Below are 21,068 nucleotides of genomic sequence, written 5' to 3'. Positions count from 1 at the left end.
AGCCAACGAACGGTTGCAGGCGTTACCATGACGTTGCCAAGTGACACAGACGAGGTTCAGTCCGACGAAGTGCCCCATATCACACTAGAACAGACACAGGACTGGACGAATGTTACTATAGCATCGGAGCTCAACGCTGATGCACGACAGCAAGCCACAGCGGTTCTTAAAGAATTCAGAGACGTTTTCTCAGATGTACCTGGGAAGACTGACATTGTTCACTGTGAGTTGAAGCTTACATCAGAGGCTCCCATACAGGTACGACAGTACCCGCTACCTTTTACTGTCAAAGGTGCCGTCGAGGAGGAAGTGAAGGACATGCTGCAGTTAGGTGTCATTGAAAGGTCAACGTCAGCCTATCACTCGCCCATAGTGGTCGTCAAGAAGAAAGATGGCACCATGCGTTTGTGTATTGACTTCCGACAACTGAACAAGGTCATACTTCCGGATTGTGAGCCGATCCCTCGCACAGATACGATGTTCGCTAAGCTTACGGGATGCAACTACTTCTCGCGCTTTGATTTTACTAAAGGATACTGGCAGGTACCTATGGCCAGTCAGTCGAAAGAGCTCACGGCTTTCTCATGTGAATCTGGCTTGTACCACTTCAACTTTATGCCCTTCGGCATCAAGACTGCGCCGGCAGTATTTAATCGGTTAATGCGAGTCGTCACCGAGGGGATTCCCAATGTGCTATATTACTTTGACGATGTGCTCGTCGCTACTGAAACTTGGGAAGAACACTTGGTAACCCTAAAGAGATTGTTTGAGCGCGTCAGAGCGGCTCGTCTAACTATAAAACCAGCGAAATGTGCGGTCGGCTGTCCGACTACCACTTTTTTGGGCCACACTGTTGGGCAAGGTATGCTGCAGACGAGTAAGAGCATTACTGATAAGATACAAGCAGCTGTGCCGCCAAGCACCAAGAAGGAATTGAAAGCCTTTCTCGGCCTATCAGGTTATTACCGCGACTTTTTGCCCAATTACGCTGAGTTGACATTTCCACTCACAGAACTTACAAAGAAAGGCCACCCCAATAAGTTATTATGGGGTGAAGAACATGAGAGAGCGTTTCGACAAGTGCAGAATCTATTGTCCACGCAGCCTGTGCTGAAGTCACCCGACTTGCATAAGCCATTTGTTCTGCGCACGGATGCGTCTTCGCGGAGCTTAGGAGCAGTATTGCTCCAGGAACACCAAGGCCGTCTGCACCCAGTTTCCTACGCGAGCCGTAAATTACTACCCCGCGAAGCAGCCTACTCCACAATTGAAAGAGAAGGCCTTGCCGTAGTCTGGGCTGTTCGCAAATACCACATTTTTCTCTATAGCAAGCCGTTCACGTTGCAATGTGACCACCAGCCATTGACTTATATTCAGTCAGCTAGGCACCTAAATAATCGAGTTCTGCGGTGGAGTCTCCTTCTTATGGAATATGACTTTCACGTGGAACACATTCGTGGTGTGAACAACGTTGGTGCCGACTATATGAGTCGTGCGGCTTTTACCGAGCAGTGACTTATTGCCGTTGTACACAATTTTGTCATCATAGTGCAATTGGTTTTTTTTTACATCTAAACTGTGACATTTAAAGTGTGCGGAACCTTTGTTATATTCGGAAACTGTGTGTTACGTGTGTACAACGTACTGGAAGTTCGGGGGGAGTGTGGTAAGAGTGCTTCTCACAACTAAAATCGAAACTGGAAGTGAAACCGACAGCGGGAAATAACCGACGAAGACGAAAGTGTGCACGGGGTCAGACGAACGTGAGCGCGTGAGTTTTCGGAACAGCGACGGGCAGAGGAAGAACGCGGCCAGCTAGCAAGAGCGCTAGGCGTTGGGCCTCAGGGGACCGAACCAACGAGCGGGTGTCACCAACCCAACCGGGACGAGCGTGGCATGTTCCTGAGGCGAGTGGCGGTTCCAGGCCGGGCCTGACATGCTGTTCCTGTGGCGGACGAGCGTGCGGGCCAGGGCAAGCGGCTGATCCTGTCCAGACTCGGGTCCGGCACAACCAGTCACAGAGATCGTGGTCACGGTGCCACGTCGGAGCCGGTCCGGCACAACCGCCAATTGAAGGTGCGACCTCGGTGTTGCGTCGGCCGCAGCGTGGGGCCGCCTGGTCCAGCACGAGCAGCTGATGGTCTGCTCGTGAGCTCCCGTGCACTTGGCAACCTTCCCGTGGCGAGGTTGCGTCGTCGATGCCATCGTCTTCAGCGGGAGCGTGAGTGGCACCCGACGGAATTAGACTTCCGAGTAGTGAGGACGCGTGGGTTACCCGCGGGCGCATAGACATAAGGACTGTATGACTGAATTACGGAGCCAGTGTGTTGTACAGATAGCCACAGTGATGTGATTGTTTTGTGTGTGAAGTCAATAGATGTTTCTCTTGTCCTTGTCTTGGGTTTCTGCGTCTGAGGGCCCAAGAACCACCACAATCTCCTTGCCTGACCCCTTTTGCCAATGCAATTTTCCTGCTTTTCTTGTGTGCAAGTGGGGTAGCCATGTTACCAATGGTGCAGGTGGTCTACAAGTTTTGCTTTCACACAGCCCCGCACCATTTCCACACTTTTATTTCAGTAGCTTTGTTATCCCATAGAGCTGTGCTTGCTATGCCACTTCACGCAACTCAACTATAAATGTAAGAGAACTTGTTGCATCCATGTGATGTCATTTGTGCATGTATAAGGCATTTATGCAAGAAACCATAGGGCGACTGAAAGGCAGTAAAGGTGATGATAATGTATGCAACATCAAAACTCCTTGCTTGAAACCAGTTCTTTAAGTTTATGCAAAGTACATGTGGACCCTTGAAATTTATTTTATTTTGAACCAAACTAAACATTCTGAGGGCACTTTCACATCTTAAGGGGGCCCTGCAACATATTTCCAAGTAATCATCCCATGACTTCTATAAAAAAAAATTTTGCCGCATGAATAAACTGCTGTAAACACTTTCAAAATCCATCAAGTACAAGTTGAGTTAGAGAGATTTGTGGCACGCCTTAAGGGGGTATTATAGGGTAAATCCTTAAAAAATCAAGTTTGCATTTTTGACATAAAAATTCACTGTACTATGAGCAACAAACTTGTGCAAGCCCGACGTCGAGCAGCCGACGTCGTGCTCCAAATGCCATGCCGAAGTGCACTGCGCGCCCTCTGGCTAAGCAGTAAGCACACGTAAAACTGTTTTTCTCGAATAGCATTTTTTAAATAAATTTTTCAACTTGGATGTACCTTTTCTCAAAAAGTATTGAATAAATTTCGATTAAACTTTGTATGCGTGAACTACAACAAGTTAGAAACAATCTGAACTAACATATTTGCCAATTTCATAAAAAGTGAAGCTGTAAAAAAATCACACAATAATATGCACCCTCTGTGGCCTTGTGCCTGCACTAACTTCATTTTTTTTACAAAAACGTCATGAACAATGCAATATTTCTTTAGTTCAGATGTAACTTATGTGTCTCTATAATAACACGACTGAATATCAATTCATTCCTTTCGGTAGTAGCGGTGAAAAGGTACATTGAATAAGTGAACGCCCTTTAAAATTTGGGAGTGGGCCATAGGAAGGATACGCAACCTAGGCATAAAAAAGGGGTGTCACTTGATACCCAGTGGCATTTTTGTGAGCACACAGAAGTTTATGGGAATACTTGCAGCTGTTTATAAGATATTACGCTAAAACTGACATATACCATTTACCCCACCATAGCCCCTTAAGCACTTCCTCTCTCCTTTCGTGACACTGGGCGCACTGAAAGCTACCCAGGAGAATATAAAAAAAAAGCTGTTTAATGATGAGAGAGAGTTTCTAACCTGCTATTCCTCACGGGGGTAAGGGGAAAAGGGGGAGCAAGCAAAAGAAGGGCAAGGAGTTATGTCGATCAGCTTGCATCATCACCTTGAGCTTTTTTTTTTTTTCTTCATCAAATATGCGGTTTACTTTCAGTGCAACGACAAGAGTGGGCACATTGCAGCATCCTGCAGTGGACACGGTAACTATGTCGCTCGCAATGCTCAAATTAGCCAATAACCACGAATTCTGTGTTCACGACGTGGTCATTTTGGACTACGGCATCATCTGTCAAGGATAGAAAGAGGGATTTCTAGCAGACTGAGAATATATCGTAAATTTCAGGCCCCGTGCTGCACAATAATCTTTGGTTCACATATTCTCAGGAGCCTTGGCTACTGATTGGCAGCATTTTCTTCTAGTTTTCTGACCAAATCAAGGGCTGCAGGGCCCCTTTAATGCAGCATCATATGATGACAAGAGCAACTGATGCTCTTATGCTACCTTCCGAGTTTTCATGAAATATTGTGAGAATACTGAATTACATAAAGAGAATCTTGAATAAAATTATGGAACACCTGACACAATGTGAGACCTATTATTTTTTTTTTCATTTAACAGAATTTTCTAGCATGATTGCGCATCAAGATAGCCACATTACAGCAAAATCACTTCCATCTGAAAAGTGCCACATGACACACTTTGGAAAAGGTGCGCGTTATAATTTGTGTTCAGTGTCCCATATTTGGAAGCACCACAGCTGATGAGCATTTTTCAGCATACCTCGCTAAAAAAAAAAAAAAAAAAAAGCAGTACGTTGATGAAATCCAAAAGAGACAATGAAGTAGTGCCCTGTTGTAATGCATAAATAGCAGACTTTAACCACATATTCAAGTGCAAATTGTGATAAATGTATGCATTACAATTTCACAAGGAACACTAGAAATGTATGCTTTAGCTATGCAGTGAATGATTATCAAATACTTTACAATAAAAATATGCAATATTCAAAAAGAAACCCAATCAATCTCTGAATTCAGTTGCCAGAGTTGTGTTCAACTCGGGATAAAATCTAACTATTTTAAAAACTCTGAATCTAAACAAATTTTTAAAATTTCAGTCAGGGCCAGCCCTAGTTTACTTAAATTTATCGATAATTAGTTTTTCTGCTGAACATTTAGTCTGTGTTTCATTTAGTCTCTATATTCCTATGTTTCAGAAACAAGCAAAATCTCATTTGCACGTGAACTGTGAGGTCAATGTGTTCTACGTCGTCATGTGCATGCCAGGAATAAATAAAGGTACTTGACAGCTATCTCCTGGCATGAGCCCGAGTCAGTACCACAGAAAGTTTAACAGCTCCTTCATGTTGCATTTTCTCTTTCAAATATACAATGGCTCGAGGGATTATTTTGTTCAGGCAGACAACGCAATAACACCAATATCGCAGGAAATGGTGGGGAGACATGCTCCGAAGGCGACAAGCCAACAGTGAGGCAAAAGCACTTTGCTGGGTCAGTTGTAGACTTTTTTTTTTCATTGTTAACACAATCCTCAGAACCACATATGAAATAAAACATGTGGCCCCGCATAATTTCCCTCAAAGACTTGTGCACATTTTCAGGGCTCCCAGAAGCGAACTGCACATCCTGGTGATGATGCAAACATTTGCAACCTCTTTCAAAATGAAACTCTACACAACTGAGACAAGAGAATAAAAACAGAGATGAATGATGAAAGGTGGAAAGAGGAATCTCCAGACATTAAAAAGTACATTTGTAAAACTCTGAAGTTGTGGATTACTTTTGTCCCCTTGGTAAAAAAAAGTATAAAAACAGAAATGCAGAGAAACTTAGTACTTAGCGAGGCCATGCAAAGCTCAAGCCAGAGGAATTGTAGGGGCACCCAATATAGATAGGTCACATAAGGGGCTATCAGCTAAATGAGGTGCAGAAAAGGCAGGCATGCATAGAAAGGACAGCCAGAGAAAGGACAGGCATGCCAGGATAAGAAGCCAGGACATTCACTATTAAGAGAGCAAATGAGAAGAAAGGTTGGGTTAAGGCTGCTGCAAAAATTCCCATCACCACACAGAACCAAAACCATGTTTGCACAACTCAGGTTGCTCAAAGAGCACTCATTTTGAAATGTGTTTTGTAATTATTGAACTGTAGACAAACAAGGTCTCTCTTAACGCCAAATATATAAGGCATCAAGAACTCTCAATCACATTGATTAAAGTACTCAAATTTCAGATTCCAATAAAACATTACCTTGCAGACAAAGCCTGCCACACTTCTACAAGAAACAGTCACATGTGCAGTGGGATCAAAGCGTTCATCTAATGCATACCCTGGTTTTGGAGTTTTTTTTTTTTTTTTAATTTTTAAGCTGGAAGAAATCAGTAGATGGGTCTACATGAACTGGGCACCCATCAAGCAGCATACAACAGAAAGAGTTCAGTTATATACGGTTTTCTTTTGAATAGGGCATGTTCTGTCATCATAGATGGTTCTGAAGATGTTGGCAGAAGTTATGGGCTATTAAAAATTATTTCTATTCTCTGCATAGAGTGAGAAACAGAGAGGGAGTAAAAAAAAAAAAAAAGCCTTTTACGGGTCAACAGCTGACCTCGTAGGTAACTCACAGGTGTGAGTTGCCAAGGGAAAAAGGCAAAATCAGACATTGTTGCATTTGATTTTGAAATGAAAGGGATTTATTTCTCACACATTTCAAAACCTGAGTTTCTATATATTTAGAAAAATCTATGGCACAGTGTAAAAAAAGTTGTGTATGGTAGCGAAGAGTATTGATAAGTGTTGTACATTTTCTCATCTGTTCACTCGATATTCAAGCAAACACGTTTTAAACAACTATGCATCTTGAAAGGTTGCACACAAAAAAATAACTATGGAAATTGTACAATTAAGTAAGGGGCACAAAAGCAATCCACATACTTCATAGCATTTCCAAATGTGCAATCAAGAAAAGCCAGCACAAAACCAGAAATACACTCAAAATTTCCAGCAGCACTTTTTGTTCCAGTTGCATGCAATAATCTCTAGCTGATCTGTCCCTGAGTGTAGAAAAACACTATCAGCACAGATTTAAACAATCACATTGCAAGAATGAAGGCTAAACCAAAAGGAAAAGCACACTGTAGTAAACACAGACACCACTTGTCAGGACAAAAGATCAGGGTGGAAAGTAAAGCTGAGGTAGAACAAAAACAAAGATGCGAATAAACAATGCGTGAAAGACTACAATGACAAAGACTACAAAAAATGAATGACATGAATGTACAACAAAAAGCACAGAAAGCTTTAAAAAAAAACTAGGCGAGCACACAGATTTCTGGCCACATGTGTACCAATCCCCCCCAACATTTGAGCGTCAGATGATATGTTCTTTGGTTTCACTGCCTCACCAATTACGTGGTGCCAAAGACAGCATTTACTACAGAATGTAAGGGCAGTTTTCATGAGCTGCCTCAAGCACCCAAGACAAACATAAGTTTCCCTACACTCACATCAGCTAGCCTATTAGGTTTTCCAACCCTGCCCATCACAGAAAGATGGTAGACGCGATGCGCAATAAGTTAATGCCCGACAAATCCTGCACACAAAATGTGCTGGGAGTTGCTTCAGTAGGTAAACTGAAACCCACAGAGGGTAGTCCACTTCCGTGTTAGGCCTTTTGGACAGCCTTTCATACTTTCTGTGCGTGTGCATAGATAACCGTAAACATGACAGGACAAAATGGACTTCAGAAGGACAGCTTTTTGACAAGAGCCACCTGCTATAATAGATTAGCTAAAACTCCACAAAAATAAAGCAGTAGTTGCTCAGCTGCACGCTTCATTTGGCACAAGTTTGCATCATAATCCTTCAGTGACAATCAGCAGCTAGCCCCATAAGGCTAGTGGTGTGACAATCTGTGTACAAGGGAGGGAATGTTACCCGGGGATCCCATGGGATGCCCCTGTATGCATAAGTCTCTAAGATTCACCGCTGTTGAGACACTTGTATTCTCTTCGCTGTACAGCCATGCTATAAATAAATCTGCTGGAGTGGCAACTCCTAGCCTGACCTATGGGAAACATTTACTCCTAGTCTTGAAGAGGCCAGTGCTTGCAGAGTGCATGGAAGAGGTAAACTGAGGACAACTTTAAAGATGCAACCGCTCACAAGTTCCCATGTGATCCTTCTTCGTACAATCCATCTCAGAAACTTGGTAGCAAAATGAAAAGCTTGAGACAGTGCTCCAGAACAGTAAGGCAATTCACCTATTCACAACAGTTCAAACATTCAGCCATCCTGCTCCAGGCAACAGCACTTTCAAACAAACATTAAGACATGTGCTTAAAGAGCCTACAGCTTCTGCCAAATTGTCAGAGGCAAACTTAATAGCATTCTCTGAATCACCTCAACGTGCGAACAAAGCAATGTGTGCTCCTCTGTTGAGCCCAATCCTGCTGTACGCTCCCAAGTTTGCATGGACAAACATCACCAAAACAATGTAAGAGAGGACTGCTCGTTGTTTCTTAGCTTGGCCCCGAACACCATTTTGGTCTCAATTTTTTAAAGACTTGGAAACAGGAAGACTTGCAAAGTGAACACCACTATGCTTAAACAGAAAACTTTGTAAATTAAAAAGTGATAGAATGAAATTCCATTTTCATGTTAGAGTACTCAAGCCGTAACTCACAGTCAATGACAAAATAAGTGCTAAACATTTAAGCCACATAGAAAACAAATTCAACTGAAATCACAATAGATAATTAAATGCTATTAAATGCTACTGGCTTGTGGGATTGCCTACTTTGCAAGTCATCCAACAATCCTCATGTCAATGAATCTGCGAAAGTACATTTGATGTCTCTCTCTCTTTTTTTTTTTTTTAAAGCCTTTTAAGCAATTAAGAAGGGCCCTATGACAAGCGCATGGATGAAGTTAATCGAGTTATTCTCACTTTCTTGACCAAAACAGTCTCATTTAGCATTCAGAAGATATTAGGCCTGGCTCAATAATTTTTATGTGCAATAAAAGTTGATTCTTTCTTACTCTATAGCCATTTAAATACCAAGTTTACAAACCATAATCACTTTTTTTGGTAGTGAGAATTAAGGTCATTGATGTCCTCTAGAGGGGAGAAAAGTTAATTGTATAAATGTTTTGCAGGCTAACGTCAACGTTTTAAAAACCAGAACAAAATGACATTGTAGTACAGGAACAAAACATAACATTATAGCTTACAGAGGCAAATAATTGATTTGTAAAAACTTTGAAAATTTTTTCTAAATTAACAAAAGACCCTCATCCCTCACTACTGATTAAACCTATGTGAGAGTCTAAATGCTACCATAGGCCATATTGAGCAGTGCAGTTGTAGGCAAGACTGGACTGGCCTAAAAGTAAGAACAGCTCAGTGGAGAAACACACAGAACTTGCAAAAAACAAGAGAGCATGTTGCATAGGACACCACTGTGGTGCTACCGGCAGCACCCAGGCAAGGCTGCCTTTGCTGTCACACCCTATAAAAACACCACAGCATTTATCTCATAATTAAGACTACAAACAGTTTAGCAATAGACACGAAAATTCAAGTATGTTCTTGCATAGACATTGCCAGTGGCACCAAAGCAGAAAGCAGCATACACTCTTGCCAGGGAACCGTTGAGCTTGCCAATGTTAGCCACAGTTTTTAAACTTTTCGTAACGGCATGGAGGCTTAGTGCAAGAAATGAAAGACTCAAAAGTGGTTTTGCATAACTTGATAATACAGGCACTGAAAGCAAGGTTGCAGTAAGCATTAGCAGTTTGATGATCTACATGGGGAGAACAAACTGCTCGTCCTTTTGGAATATTCGGTCACAATCCGGTTGGTTCCCATCAGTGTGAGATCTAACACCAGTGCCAGTAACACAACAACCGTGACAGTTCATGGCAAGCCAAACGGCCCCTTGCACACTCGAAAGCCCTCAAAGCACGGCTGGAAGGGTGGATGGGGGGCTTCGAGGGTACTCACGAGCATCTTCAGGCGACAGGCAGTCGCAGGCGGGGGGCTCTGTCTTGGCATTGCTCCGCAGTCGCTCAAGTCGCTCCCACCAGGGATCGGCACCTGGCAGATTAAGGGTAGCAAAAGATGCCCCAGGTGGGCCCATGGGGGGCAGAGGGAAAGGGGGGCCCGCATAGCCTAGCGGCCCTTCAGCAAATCCCCCAAAATGAGGGGGTGGCGGCCCCCCAAGAGGCGCCAGGCCCAACTCCAGTCCTCGGAATTCGCCCACAGCAGCAATACGACCAGCATCTACGTCGGGCACCCCTCCCGCCCGAGCCGCCCCATCTTGGGCACCGTCACCACCAAACTTGGACCCCCCCGCCGCAGTCAGCTGCTGGTGGTGGTGGTGGGGCGACTGCTCCGCTAGGTAGGAAGGAGCGCACGAAGTGGCGAAGCTGTTATATGTACTGATAATACTTGTATATGTACTCATAGATGTGGTCGTATTCGATAAAAAAGGCTGCTGCACTGCATCCGTAGTTGGCTCACTCTCACTGCGCGGCTGCTGATGGCTGGAGTCACTTTCATTTCCACGCACAGGGCTGGGCGGCACTAAGTGGGTCACATATGGCGGAGCCCCCTGAAAGGCTGCCCGTGGTGACTGTCGCTCTGCAAATGGTGATGGTGGCGCTGGTCCATTGCAGGGCTGTTTAAGGTGGCTAGTGACTGTGCTGGCCGTCGTCGTTGTGCCGATGGAGGCTGCAGAAGAAGTGTAGTGGTACTGAGCACCCCCACGAATGTCTGCCTCCGACGAAGGTGCACTTGTAGCGGGTGTTGTTTTCTTGTTGTCACACGCTTCCGCTTTGGATTCTGGCTGCTCTTGTGGTGCCCCATAGAAATTCCCATATGGCAGCATGCCATTGGTAGGAGCACCTGGCCCACTTGGGGCTCGGGCTGTGTTGTTTGTTTCAGCACTGCTGTCAGCAAACTCACTCTCGCGACTCTGATCCTCAGGCTGGGAGAACTCTGCTTCGGAGTTGTTGCTCCCTTGGGATGACGACCCATTCTTGGCAAACTCTGGCAGCTCTGGCCGGCCACGTGCCTGCCCCACGGAGGGGTTCGCCTCGTGCCAGGCCTCAGCTGGGAGCTCACTCGATGAAGGTGGCCGAGCATTGCCATTAGAATGGCTGCCACTGTTGCTGCTGCCGCTGTTGCTCCTTGCCAAGGGAGGGAAGCTCCGTGAGGGGCCGACCTCATTCGGGGGTGCCTGACGGCTGAACTGCTGGTGACCCATGGGCTCGTCAGAAACGGGCTGTGCTGGCTGCGGGTGCACAAAGTTGCCAGCAGGGCCCAGAGTACTTTCTAAGCCCTGGAAAGGGCCTTGCTCCTTCTGGCTCTGCCTAGTCTGAATCAGAGTCTTGAGGCGATTATTCATCATCTGGTGACGTGTTGGGAAGTCTGCCTCCTCAGTGCCCATGGGCAGGCGCCCATCATGCTGCTGCTGCTGCTGTTGTTGTTGTTGCTGTTGTTGCTGTTGTTGCTGTTGTTGTTGCTGCTGCTGTTGAACATGGCCATTGAAAGCACCCACCACTTGAGGGTGTTGGGCAGGAAAGGTCCCAAATGAAGAACCAGACTCAAACATCTGATTCGGGCCACCCGCTGTCCCACTCTTGGCTGTGGGTGGCAGCTGGTACTCGCTGTGGCCAGAAAAGCCACCGATCTGCAATATAAGAAAAAAAAAAACGAAACATTGGTCGGACAGCACCATGCACACCACTTGCAAAACACTGGTCACTCTATCCAAGGACAGAAATTAAGGCTATTTACTATTAAATACAAAAAAAACTAATAAACACAACGGGCAATAAACAAATTGGTGCAATTTCTAAAAATAACAGCCTCTGAATGGTGATTCGACAGTGCCAGTCATAAAGTACCTTTGAAATTTTTCCCCCACACAACAGTTTTAAATTAAAGAAACTATTGAATTAAAGAAAGTACAATGAGATAGGGCAGGAATCTTTCATTAAAAGGGCCTGGCAACACTTTTTCCGCATGGTCAGAAAATGCTGACAATCGGTAGTCGAGGCTCCTGAGAACACACAAGTCAAATATCATAGTGTAGTAGGTAGCATAAAATTGAAATTTTTATTGAAGTCAGCTGAAAGGTGTTCCCTCTTCTTTCTACAAATGATGTTGTGTTGTGCTGTTTGGTTCAGTTTCGTTTTTCAGTTTTAGTAGTGAGGTGGCACTTCAACCACGACACAACAGAAGTCTCATACTGAAATACACCCAAATTCATAATTATTGGCCGATTGGAGCATAGCGAGCTACATAGTCATTGCAGTCGTTGTGGGTGGCCCCCCATGTGCCCACGCAAATGGCCAAACTGAAAGTAAGTTGTTTGTCCAAAGAGAAAAAAAAAAAAGTTGCTCAAGGACTTCGAGCGGTCACCTGAGGTACCGCCATCATAATCAACGGAAAGTGGGAAGAACAGGGGTTTATCCCTTCTTCCCTCACCTCGCCCGGTAAAACTGCAGGACTTTAAATAAAGTCCATTCATTCATTCATTCATTCATTCAAGGTTGTGATAAGTGCATGACACAAGATCTTTTTTCCAGTTTAACAATGTGAGTTTAACGTATTCGGAGCAATGTCCCCCTTATAAGCACCAATGCATGACCAAGACAGCTGGAATTTGCACTTGCCCGGCACAGTTCCACCATGAGCAACGCGACTGTGGATAATCGCGCCCACTTGCACAGTCTCCCCAAAAATGCCAGGCTTAGCTTCGTTTCTGCTGTAACCACGAAAGCGCTACCACAAATACAGTGCACTAAAAAAGTACACTGTACTACAACACTGCACTTTGGCTAGAGAAACAGATTGAAATGAATGGTTTGTTGGCTTGAGAGCACATGGTCGCCAGGCAAGCAAAAATATCCACTAAATGAGTTTAACGTATTCGGAGCAATGTCCTCCTTATAAGCACCAATGCATGACCAAGACAGCTGGAATTTGCACTTGCTCGGCATAGTTCCACCATAAGCAATGCGACTGTGGATATTCGCGCCCACTTGCGCAGTCTCCCCAAAGATGCCAGGCTTAGCTCCGTTGCTGCCGTAACCAGGAAAGCGCTACTACAAATACAGTGCACTAAAAAAGTACACAGTACTACAACACTGCACTTTGGCTAGAGAAACAGATTGAAATGAATGGTTTGTTGGCTTGAGAGCACATGGTCGCCAGGCAAGCAAAAATATCCACCAAATTATGGCATAAGGAACTTTGATTAACAAAATTCAAGGACTTTTCAGGACCTCAAAGAAATTTAAAGTTTTTCAAGGCCTTGAAAATGCCACTTTGAAATTGAAGGGTTTTCAAGGGTTTCAAGGACCTATGAACCCTGGAAACCTGGTGTAAAAAAATTGGCCCCGTATCTGCATGTAATCTGCAAATGTCGTCGAAAGACGATAGTCTTGTGTGTAGAGAGAGTGAACAAGACAATTATTTGATGTTCTACGCAAGAAAATCGGTGAATGGTATTCTGAAGGCACTGCATTAGAGTGCCTCGAGCGTGCAGAGGAGGCGAACGAGCTCATCAAGTCACGTCACACGTGAGACATAAGCGCCATCTGGCAGTTTTATTTAGAAAACAGAGTGCAAGGCTCTGAGATGGGTGCGCCCATCTCAGAGGTGATAAGGTGTAGAACGCAAGGCGACGGGCAGGTGCCACCACCGTCTCGTTTTACCAAAGCGTTGAAAACACTCGTCTTTCCGTGCAAGCGTTGCATGGTCAGCGCACCGTGATAAGCGCTACAGTCCTTAAAATTACTTATGTATGCCTTTTCTACTAAGAGGCTCACATACAAAATATATATGTGGTGTTATGATGCCCCAGACGTGCACAATAATTGCTTTTTAATTGACAATTGCACAAGCATGAACGCTCAACCTTGTGCAACATAGGTGGGCGCTGCGGATGGGGTCAACCATTTTAAATACCCGATGCCGTTAAGAGTGGACAAACAGACAAATGTACAGACAGACAGACCAAAATTTTTGCGTCAAAGGTCTGCAACAAAGACTATCATCTTTAAAAATGGCTGCAAACGCATTATGAGCATAGCATGTTCGTTTTATATGACAGGTATGTCATGATTATCATGTTTGGACGTGTCATTGACTTTCACATCACATAACAGACCTCTACCGGGGTACATCACAGTGTGACGTCATCGGTGCATGTGCAAGGCTGTGGTTTGCAAAACACTTTTGCCGGTAGTTGAGTACGGCACAGTTGCTGAATGCTTGGGGCAAGTTTTTTTTTTTTTTTTTTTTTTTTTGAAAGCTTGAACTTCATCTTACAGTGGCAACATTAGCTTTGGTATGTGTTAGAGAACTAGGTGTGTGGAAAACTGATTGATTGATTGATATGTGGGGTTTAACGTCCCAAAACCACTGATGATTATGAGAGACGCCGTAGTGGAGGGCTCCAGAAATTTCGACCACCTGGGGTTCTTTAACGTGCCCCCAAATCTGAGTACACGGGCCTACAACATTTCCGCCTCCATTGGAAATGCAGCCGCCGCAGCCGGGATTCGAACCCGCGACCTGCGGGTCAGCAGCCGAGAACCCTTAGCCACTAGACCACCGCGGCGGGGCAGGTGTGTGGAAAACTGCGTGATGAAATGTTTGCCAAGCTGGCTCTCTCTTTATATCGGATAAGTGAACACACGGGGCGGCCTGTGAAAAATCAGCGCCATCGTCTTTGAAAATGTGCAGTGTTGATTGAGGTGTGTAACATGCGTTGACAAGCATAGACAATAGTAGTTCACCCTTGCGGATGGTCAGACTAAAAATGTTGTGCGTGGTGTGCGCAGTGTGAATAACACGGTGCGTCCTGTTTGCGAAAAAAAAAATGGCATTCGCTGTAGGCCGGTGGCAGTAACCAGTTGTCGATGGAACTTCACGATTTAACATTTAAATCTAGGTAGAATGCATTTGATGAAATCATTTGCGAGTGGGTACAACTCGGTGTTTGCGCGACGTGCAGAAAAAAAAAGTGCATGATCTCCGAGTTCAAAGATATCACTACGCATGAGCTATGTTGAAGCGTTGTTCAATCAGCGTGTACGCTTCACCACGGCGAATACTCAAATCTAGTAAAGATATAGCTCACATTATCGGGACACCTGATACGTCTTAATTGAAACAGTGGAGATTTTGTTTTTAATATACTTCATACTGTTACGGCTCGATCTTTATGAAGTGACAATGGGCATTAGGTATTTGTGTATCAAGTCTAAAGGAGCAATGCAGGTATGAAAATACGTTGTAGGTTTCAAATGCAGCAAGATATTATGTATATAAGAAGTTATCGGGCTTTATATCGCATGAATTTTCAGCGGGTTATTGAAAAACACCACGGCAGAATTTCACTTTAATTTTCACGGGGATACCTTAACCTCAGCGTAACGCATGGCAAAAGTGTTTCATTTTTTTTTTTTCATTCATCTCCCATCATAATATTGCCCGATAAGTGAGAATATCATCCAAGATTTTGGGCAAAGCAGCTCAAAATCATGCTGCCGCCAATGCTGTGCCTCGTTTAAACCTGCGTTGCAGATGCTGCAATGAAAATTGAGTAAGTTTACATCCAGACAAAACATTCGCTTTCAAAGAAGATAACATATCTTTATGGCTGCTATCTACGTGGGAGAAGCCCATTGTGTGCTAGTCGCGACTCAGTGCTAAATAAAGCCTATCTATCTACGGCGAACAAATATCCACACTATGAGCAGTGACCGTTCCGCAACCCCTTCTTTTAAAAGCTGCGACTTCAGAGCATAGCAATGTAGAAATTTCTGTCGAAGGAATGCAGACACATGCAGCTCTGCCATGCAGAAAGATGCCGCCAGTGGAACTTTCTTGCCAACCAGCCTCTACTCCGAGGAAGGGTATGGTGGGCAGGGTGCCCGCAGTGACGTCAACCTGTTTACAAACAGGGAGAGGTCTATACCAAATTTGGTATATGCTGAACTAGCGAAACCTCCACGAGCGCGCTATGAGCACTCACGGTGTGATGTTTACATAATATATAGTCTTTTTTAACATGACACACGTATCATGATTATCCCGTTTGAACGTGTCATTTACCTTTGTCGTCCATTTACGTCAAGTAATAACAAGTTTGTCATATGTGAAGCTAGCAAAACGGCCGTGAGCGCATCATAAGCGTAGTATATAGTCATGTTCTTATATGGCACGCATGTCACTATTATCATGTTTGTACCAGTCATACACTTTCATCATCCATTCACGGCTCGTACTACCAGATTTGATATATGTAAAGCTAGCGAAACGATCGCAAGCGCACCATGAGCGTGGTGTGTAGTGATGACTTACATGACATGCATGTCATGATTTCCCTGTTAGGGCCTGTCACTTACGTTGACATTGCAGTCATGTCATGCCATACCAGTTTTGCAATATGCCATGTGAACGAAATCAGCACAACAGCAGCATGACGATGACATGTAAATTATGACTCACAACATACATATGATTTTAATGTTGTGACTAGTCACTTATGTTCGTCATGAAGTTATATACCATACCATTTTCGGTATAGATCCCATTATAGAAATGGCCAGAAGAGCTAAAAGTCATAGATGGATGGGGTGGGTGGATGGATTGATCGATAGACAGACAGATACAGCCAAAGTTGCCGAAGTTCGCTAAGAAATGCTTCGCATTTAAAAAGCTTCAATTTCTCAATGCTTACTCAGCTGCTGCAGCTGCAACACCAAGCAATAAAGTCCTAAGGCCATGTTCTGACATGACTAAAAATTCAACAAATGCACAATTACAAACTGATAGAAATGCAGCAAGGTCTGTTGCCCAAGGGTTTGTAGAAGGCATGTAGAAGTCGTTTTATGGTTCACATTACTCGCCAACGGGACTTCCGTCAGGACCTTGGACATGAAGGCTTTGCCACAGTCATTCAAAGGAATGCGAAGAGGTCTGTGGCCCAAGACGATGGACTGCACGAAGAAGTCGGGCCATTTTTGTAGCGATACCAGAATTAAGAGGCGCAGTCTCAACGAGCCTTGATAAACAGTCTATTGCAATAAAAATGGCAATAGACCATTTAACAGGCATCAACAGCAAGAAAGCATACAAGTGAAATACAAGTCAATTCCTACAAATTCAAAAGGTGCAGTCGGACCGGAGAGACTGAAAGAAACTGGCAGGTGGGAATAAGGATCGCTTTGGGGCCTGTACAAGCGCTATCCGCAGATGCCAAGACACGTGCCGCACGCAAGCGGAGGGTGGAAGAGTGTCCCAGCATGTGCGGTGCGGCTGTGCGGACAGTGGGTGTACAGACCCTTATGGTGCCGACATGACGTGCACGAGCCCATATATTTGGCAATCGTAGTGGATAACTTAGGCCAGAAGCAGCGGGTCTTGATGTGGTTGTAAATCTTGTGAAAGCCTAGGTGGCTGGCAGCAATGTTATTGTGAAATACTTCTAAAACGTGAAGACAAAGACAGCAGTTGTTACCCGTAGATTTGGATGATAAACATAGTGATGAAGCCCTCAATGTTGTAGGTCAAGTTGTCAAAGCTGGCGTCCCAAGCAACTGTTGAGTAGTTTAAAGATGCCACGAAGAACTCAATGAAAGCTTGAATGTACGAGTCTGCTTGCTGAAATGAACAGAAATCAGAGTACAAATAAAATTGAATTTGCAACTGAATTTGTTAAGGTGATCAACAAGCGGGTGTGAGGCAGGCAGGACAACAGAGCCACTCCGAGGATATGTGGAGGATGCATTGTCAAGAGGGAGTAAAAGTGGGCATTGGGACAGTACATCACCATCATGACTATCATGATGATATTTCACAGACTAGTATGTGATGGCCAAGTTGTATTCTTGCAAGCGCAGTATCTGGCACCCTAGACGTGCCAGATTCCTTGAGCACTTGCATCCTCTAATAAACTGGTCAAGTCAGGTGCTTTTTATGATACTTTAACTGCTAACTAAATTGCTGGACTATGCGAAAAAACCACTCATGACTAATAGCTTATATAGGCGAGCCGCTATGGTAGCAAAGTTGTGTGTAAAGCAACGAAAGTAGGACGCCAAACCAGGAAAGTTGCACGTCTTTTGGTTGGATGGTCGAGGAAACTGTTATACAGTTGCAAACTATCAGGTCAGGCTGGACGCCATCTTTTGAAACTGCGGGTTCAAGGACTGATACTTCTGCTGGTGAAGGTGCACTTTATACAATGAAAGCTGTTACGAGATCACAACAAAGGTTGTTTTTGTCACTGGAGTTGCCCACCGCTGTTGTCTGTAACTACCATCACGCAAAATGAGAAAAAACTTTATAAAAATTCTGAGGTTAGAATGGGACTCAAACCCAGGCCCTCTGCCTGGTACTCGCTTCATGTAGGATAAGGAAAGACATCAATATGTATGATGAAGCATTTTAGAACACCCAAGGAACAACCAGCTGCCACACAATGCGAATTGCATAATGAGTGGGTGGTCGAATACTTCAACCAAGCGAATTACGCCTGAGCCTCGCAATGAGGCTCAGGCGTAATTTTTTATCGTCGTCAGCCACAGCATTAACAAAAAATTTAGGGACCCTTAAGCTTCGCTTTTAAGAGTTGAACGCGATAGCGATATCCTGTCCCTATGCGTACTTCAACCACTGAGTGTATACTTTTCATAGTATGATGTTCCTTGAAAAGTTCCTTGAGAATCGTGGATCCCTACAATGTAATTGATAAAGTTGAAAGTGGCTATTGTCAGTGAAGCTTTCGCATATGGCTGAATGGTGTATAATGGGTACCACATTTCAAACCATGAGCAATTATGCGAGTGAAATCTTTTCGAACTTGCTATGCACCCACTACGTGGGCTTTAGAGAATACACGCAGTTAAGTCTGTGGCTTTTGTAATAGGTGGTCGACTTTAAACGAGATTGTTATGATAATCACATGTTGTGATGCCTGATGGCCATGTACACTCGTACCACACAATATTACTACAATATTACATGTTGTATTTTGCAATAGCACACCTACTTGCTACGCAAACAGCCTGGGTTCGATGCTCACTCATACCCATGAATTTTAATTATTTTATTTGCACCTTTCTCGATTTTTTGGTCACGCACAATATGATTTTTTGCTCACAACCAATGATGCTCACGCCAACACTGACACCAATGCTAGAATATCTGGGAAATAGCCTCTGAATGCTGTCGCGTTAAAATGCACACAATTTATTGCAAGCATGTAGCATGTACCACACTTTTCCGAAGAATGACAAAGAATGGCATTGTGGATGCCTCGCTACTACACAAAAATTATGATTTATGGTGTAGTGGGTACCTTGCAAGTGTGCTCGTAGTAGTTATCCAAGGAGGTTTTAAAAAAGACTTTTGCTGCAACTGTGCTGGGCGTTGGTTGCATGCAAGCCTGGCATATGTGTGTGTGTGTGTTTTTCTTTTTTTTCCTTCTCTCCCTCTCCCCACTTTTTTTTTAATCTAAAAGGCAGTGTTGGGAAGACACTGAAGTACCTCATCTAATTTTTGATGTTGGAAAAAGGTGAAAAATGATATCACCCAAATAACAGAAGCCAGTCTTAAATTTCAGGTCATGAAGAATAGTAGCAATCATGTACTCAGATGTGGCTAGTATTGCACAGGCCAAATGGCATTACATAAAATTCATAAAGCCCACCTGGCATGGCAAAGATGTCTTTTTTTCTTTTGTCAGCTTCATTCATATGGATTCTCCGACAGCCAAATTGCAGGTCATGGCTGTAAAAATATTTCGCCCCTTGAAGAGCGTCCAAAGTGCCATCACTTTGAGGCATAGGATCCTTGCATCCTTGCATATGATCTTATTTAGCGCTCGGTAATCGATGTAATGATAGAAGAAGTGCTCGGGAATCGGCATAATGATAAAGACCAGTAATGTTAGAAAAATTCAGAAGCAAAGCTGCTGGTGAGGATCAGGTAACATAAGATCTACTGAAAGATGGAGGACAGATTTTGCTAGAAAAACTAGCCAGCCTATTTACGAGGTGTATCCTTACGGGAAGAGTACCACCATCTTGGAAAAATGCTAACATCATCTTAATACATGAGAACGGAGATGACAAGGACTTGAAGAATTACAGGCCGATCAGCTTGTTCTTTGTCGTATACAAGCTATTTACAAAGGTAATTGCTAACAGAATTAAGGCAACATTAGAATTCAATCAACCAAGAAAACAAGCAGGTTTTCAAACAGGCTACTCAACAATCGACCACATTCATACTATCAATCGGGTAATAAAAAAATGCTCAGAATACAGCCAACCACTATAAATAGCCTTTATAGATTACGAGAAAGGGTTTGATTCAGTAGAAATATCAGCAGTCATGCAGACACTGCGGAATAAGGGCGTCAACGATGCATATATAAACATCCTAGAAGAAATCTACAGGGGATCAACCATAGTGCTACATAAAGAAAGCAACAGAATACCAATCAAGAAGGGTGTAAGGCAGGGGAATACGGTCTCCCCAATGCTATTTACCGCGTGCTTACAGGAGGATTTCAGAGGCTTAGAATGGAAAGAGTTAGGGATAAAAGTTAATGAAGAGTACCTTAATAATCTGCACTTCACTGATGACATTGCATTGCTGAGTAACTCGGGGAACGAATGGCAACTCATGATTATGGAGTTGGACAAGGAGAGCAGAAAGGTAGGTCTTAAAATTATTCTGCAGAAACAAATGTAATGTGCGCAGCAACTTCTGAAAAGAACAACTCTTCGAAATAGGTAGTAGCGCACTTGAAGTTGTAAAAGACTATGTCTACTTAGGACAGGTAATAACCGCGGAGCCCAACCACGAGGTTGAAGTAACTAGAAGAATAAGAAGGGGGTGGAGCACATTTGGCAAGCAGTCTCAAATCATGACAGGTAGATTGCCACTATCCCTCAAGAGGAAGGTATATAACAGCTGTATCTTGCCGGTACTTAGCTACGGAGCAGAAACCTGGAGACTTACAAAGAGGGTTCAGCTTAAATTGAGGACGACGCAGCGAGCAATGGAAAGAAAAATGGTAGGTGTAACCTTAAGAGACAAGAAGAGAGCTGAGTGGATTAGGGGACAAACGGGGGTTAAAGATATCATAGTTGAAATCAAAAAAAAGGAAATGGACATGGGCATGTAGCGCATAGACAGGATAACTGCTCGTCAT

The 21,068-nt window shown here is 43.9% G+C and overlaps 1 protein-coding gene across 5 annotated transcripts in view; it reads right to left on the bottom strand.

Annotated features, from left to right (window-relative positions):
* Tet (Ten-Eleven Translocation (TET) family protein) overlaps window positions 1–21,068 on the bottom strand; it is a 270,293-nt gene that overhangs the window by 54,811 nt on the left and 194,414 nt on the right. For all 5 annotated transcript variants that reach the window (XM_075879612.1, XM_037413663.2, XM_037413662.2 and 2 more), the window contains one exon: window positions 9,827–11,516. In XM_075879612.1, coding sequence (XP_075735727.1) covers window positions 9,827–11,516 — 1,690 coding nt within the window. The remainder of the gene's footprint in view (window positions 1–9,826; window positions 11,517–21,068) is intronic.

The sequence above is a fragment of the Rhipicephalus microplus genome, chromosome X (genome assembly GCF_043290135.1).
Source record: "Rhipicephalus microplus isolate Deutch F79 chromosome X, USDA_Rmic, whole genome shotgun sequence".
In the NCBI taxonomy this organism is placed as follows: Eukaryota; Metazoa; Arthropoda; class Arachnida; order Ixodida; family Ixodidae; genus Rhipicephalus; species Rhipicephalus microplus.
The sequence above is the reverse complement of the archived record's forward strand: the minus strand, read 5'-3'. Positions and strand labels throughout refer to the sequence as shown.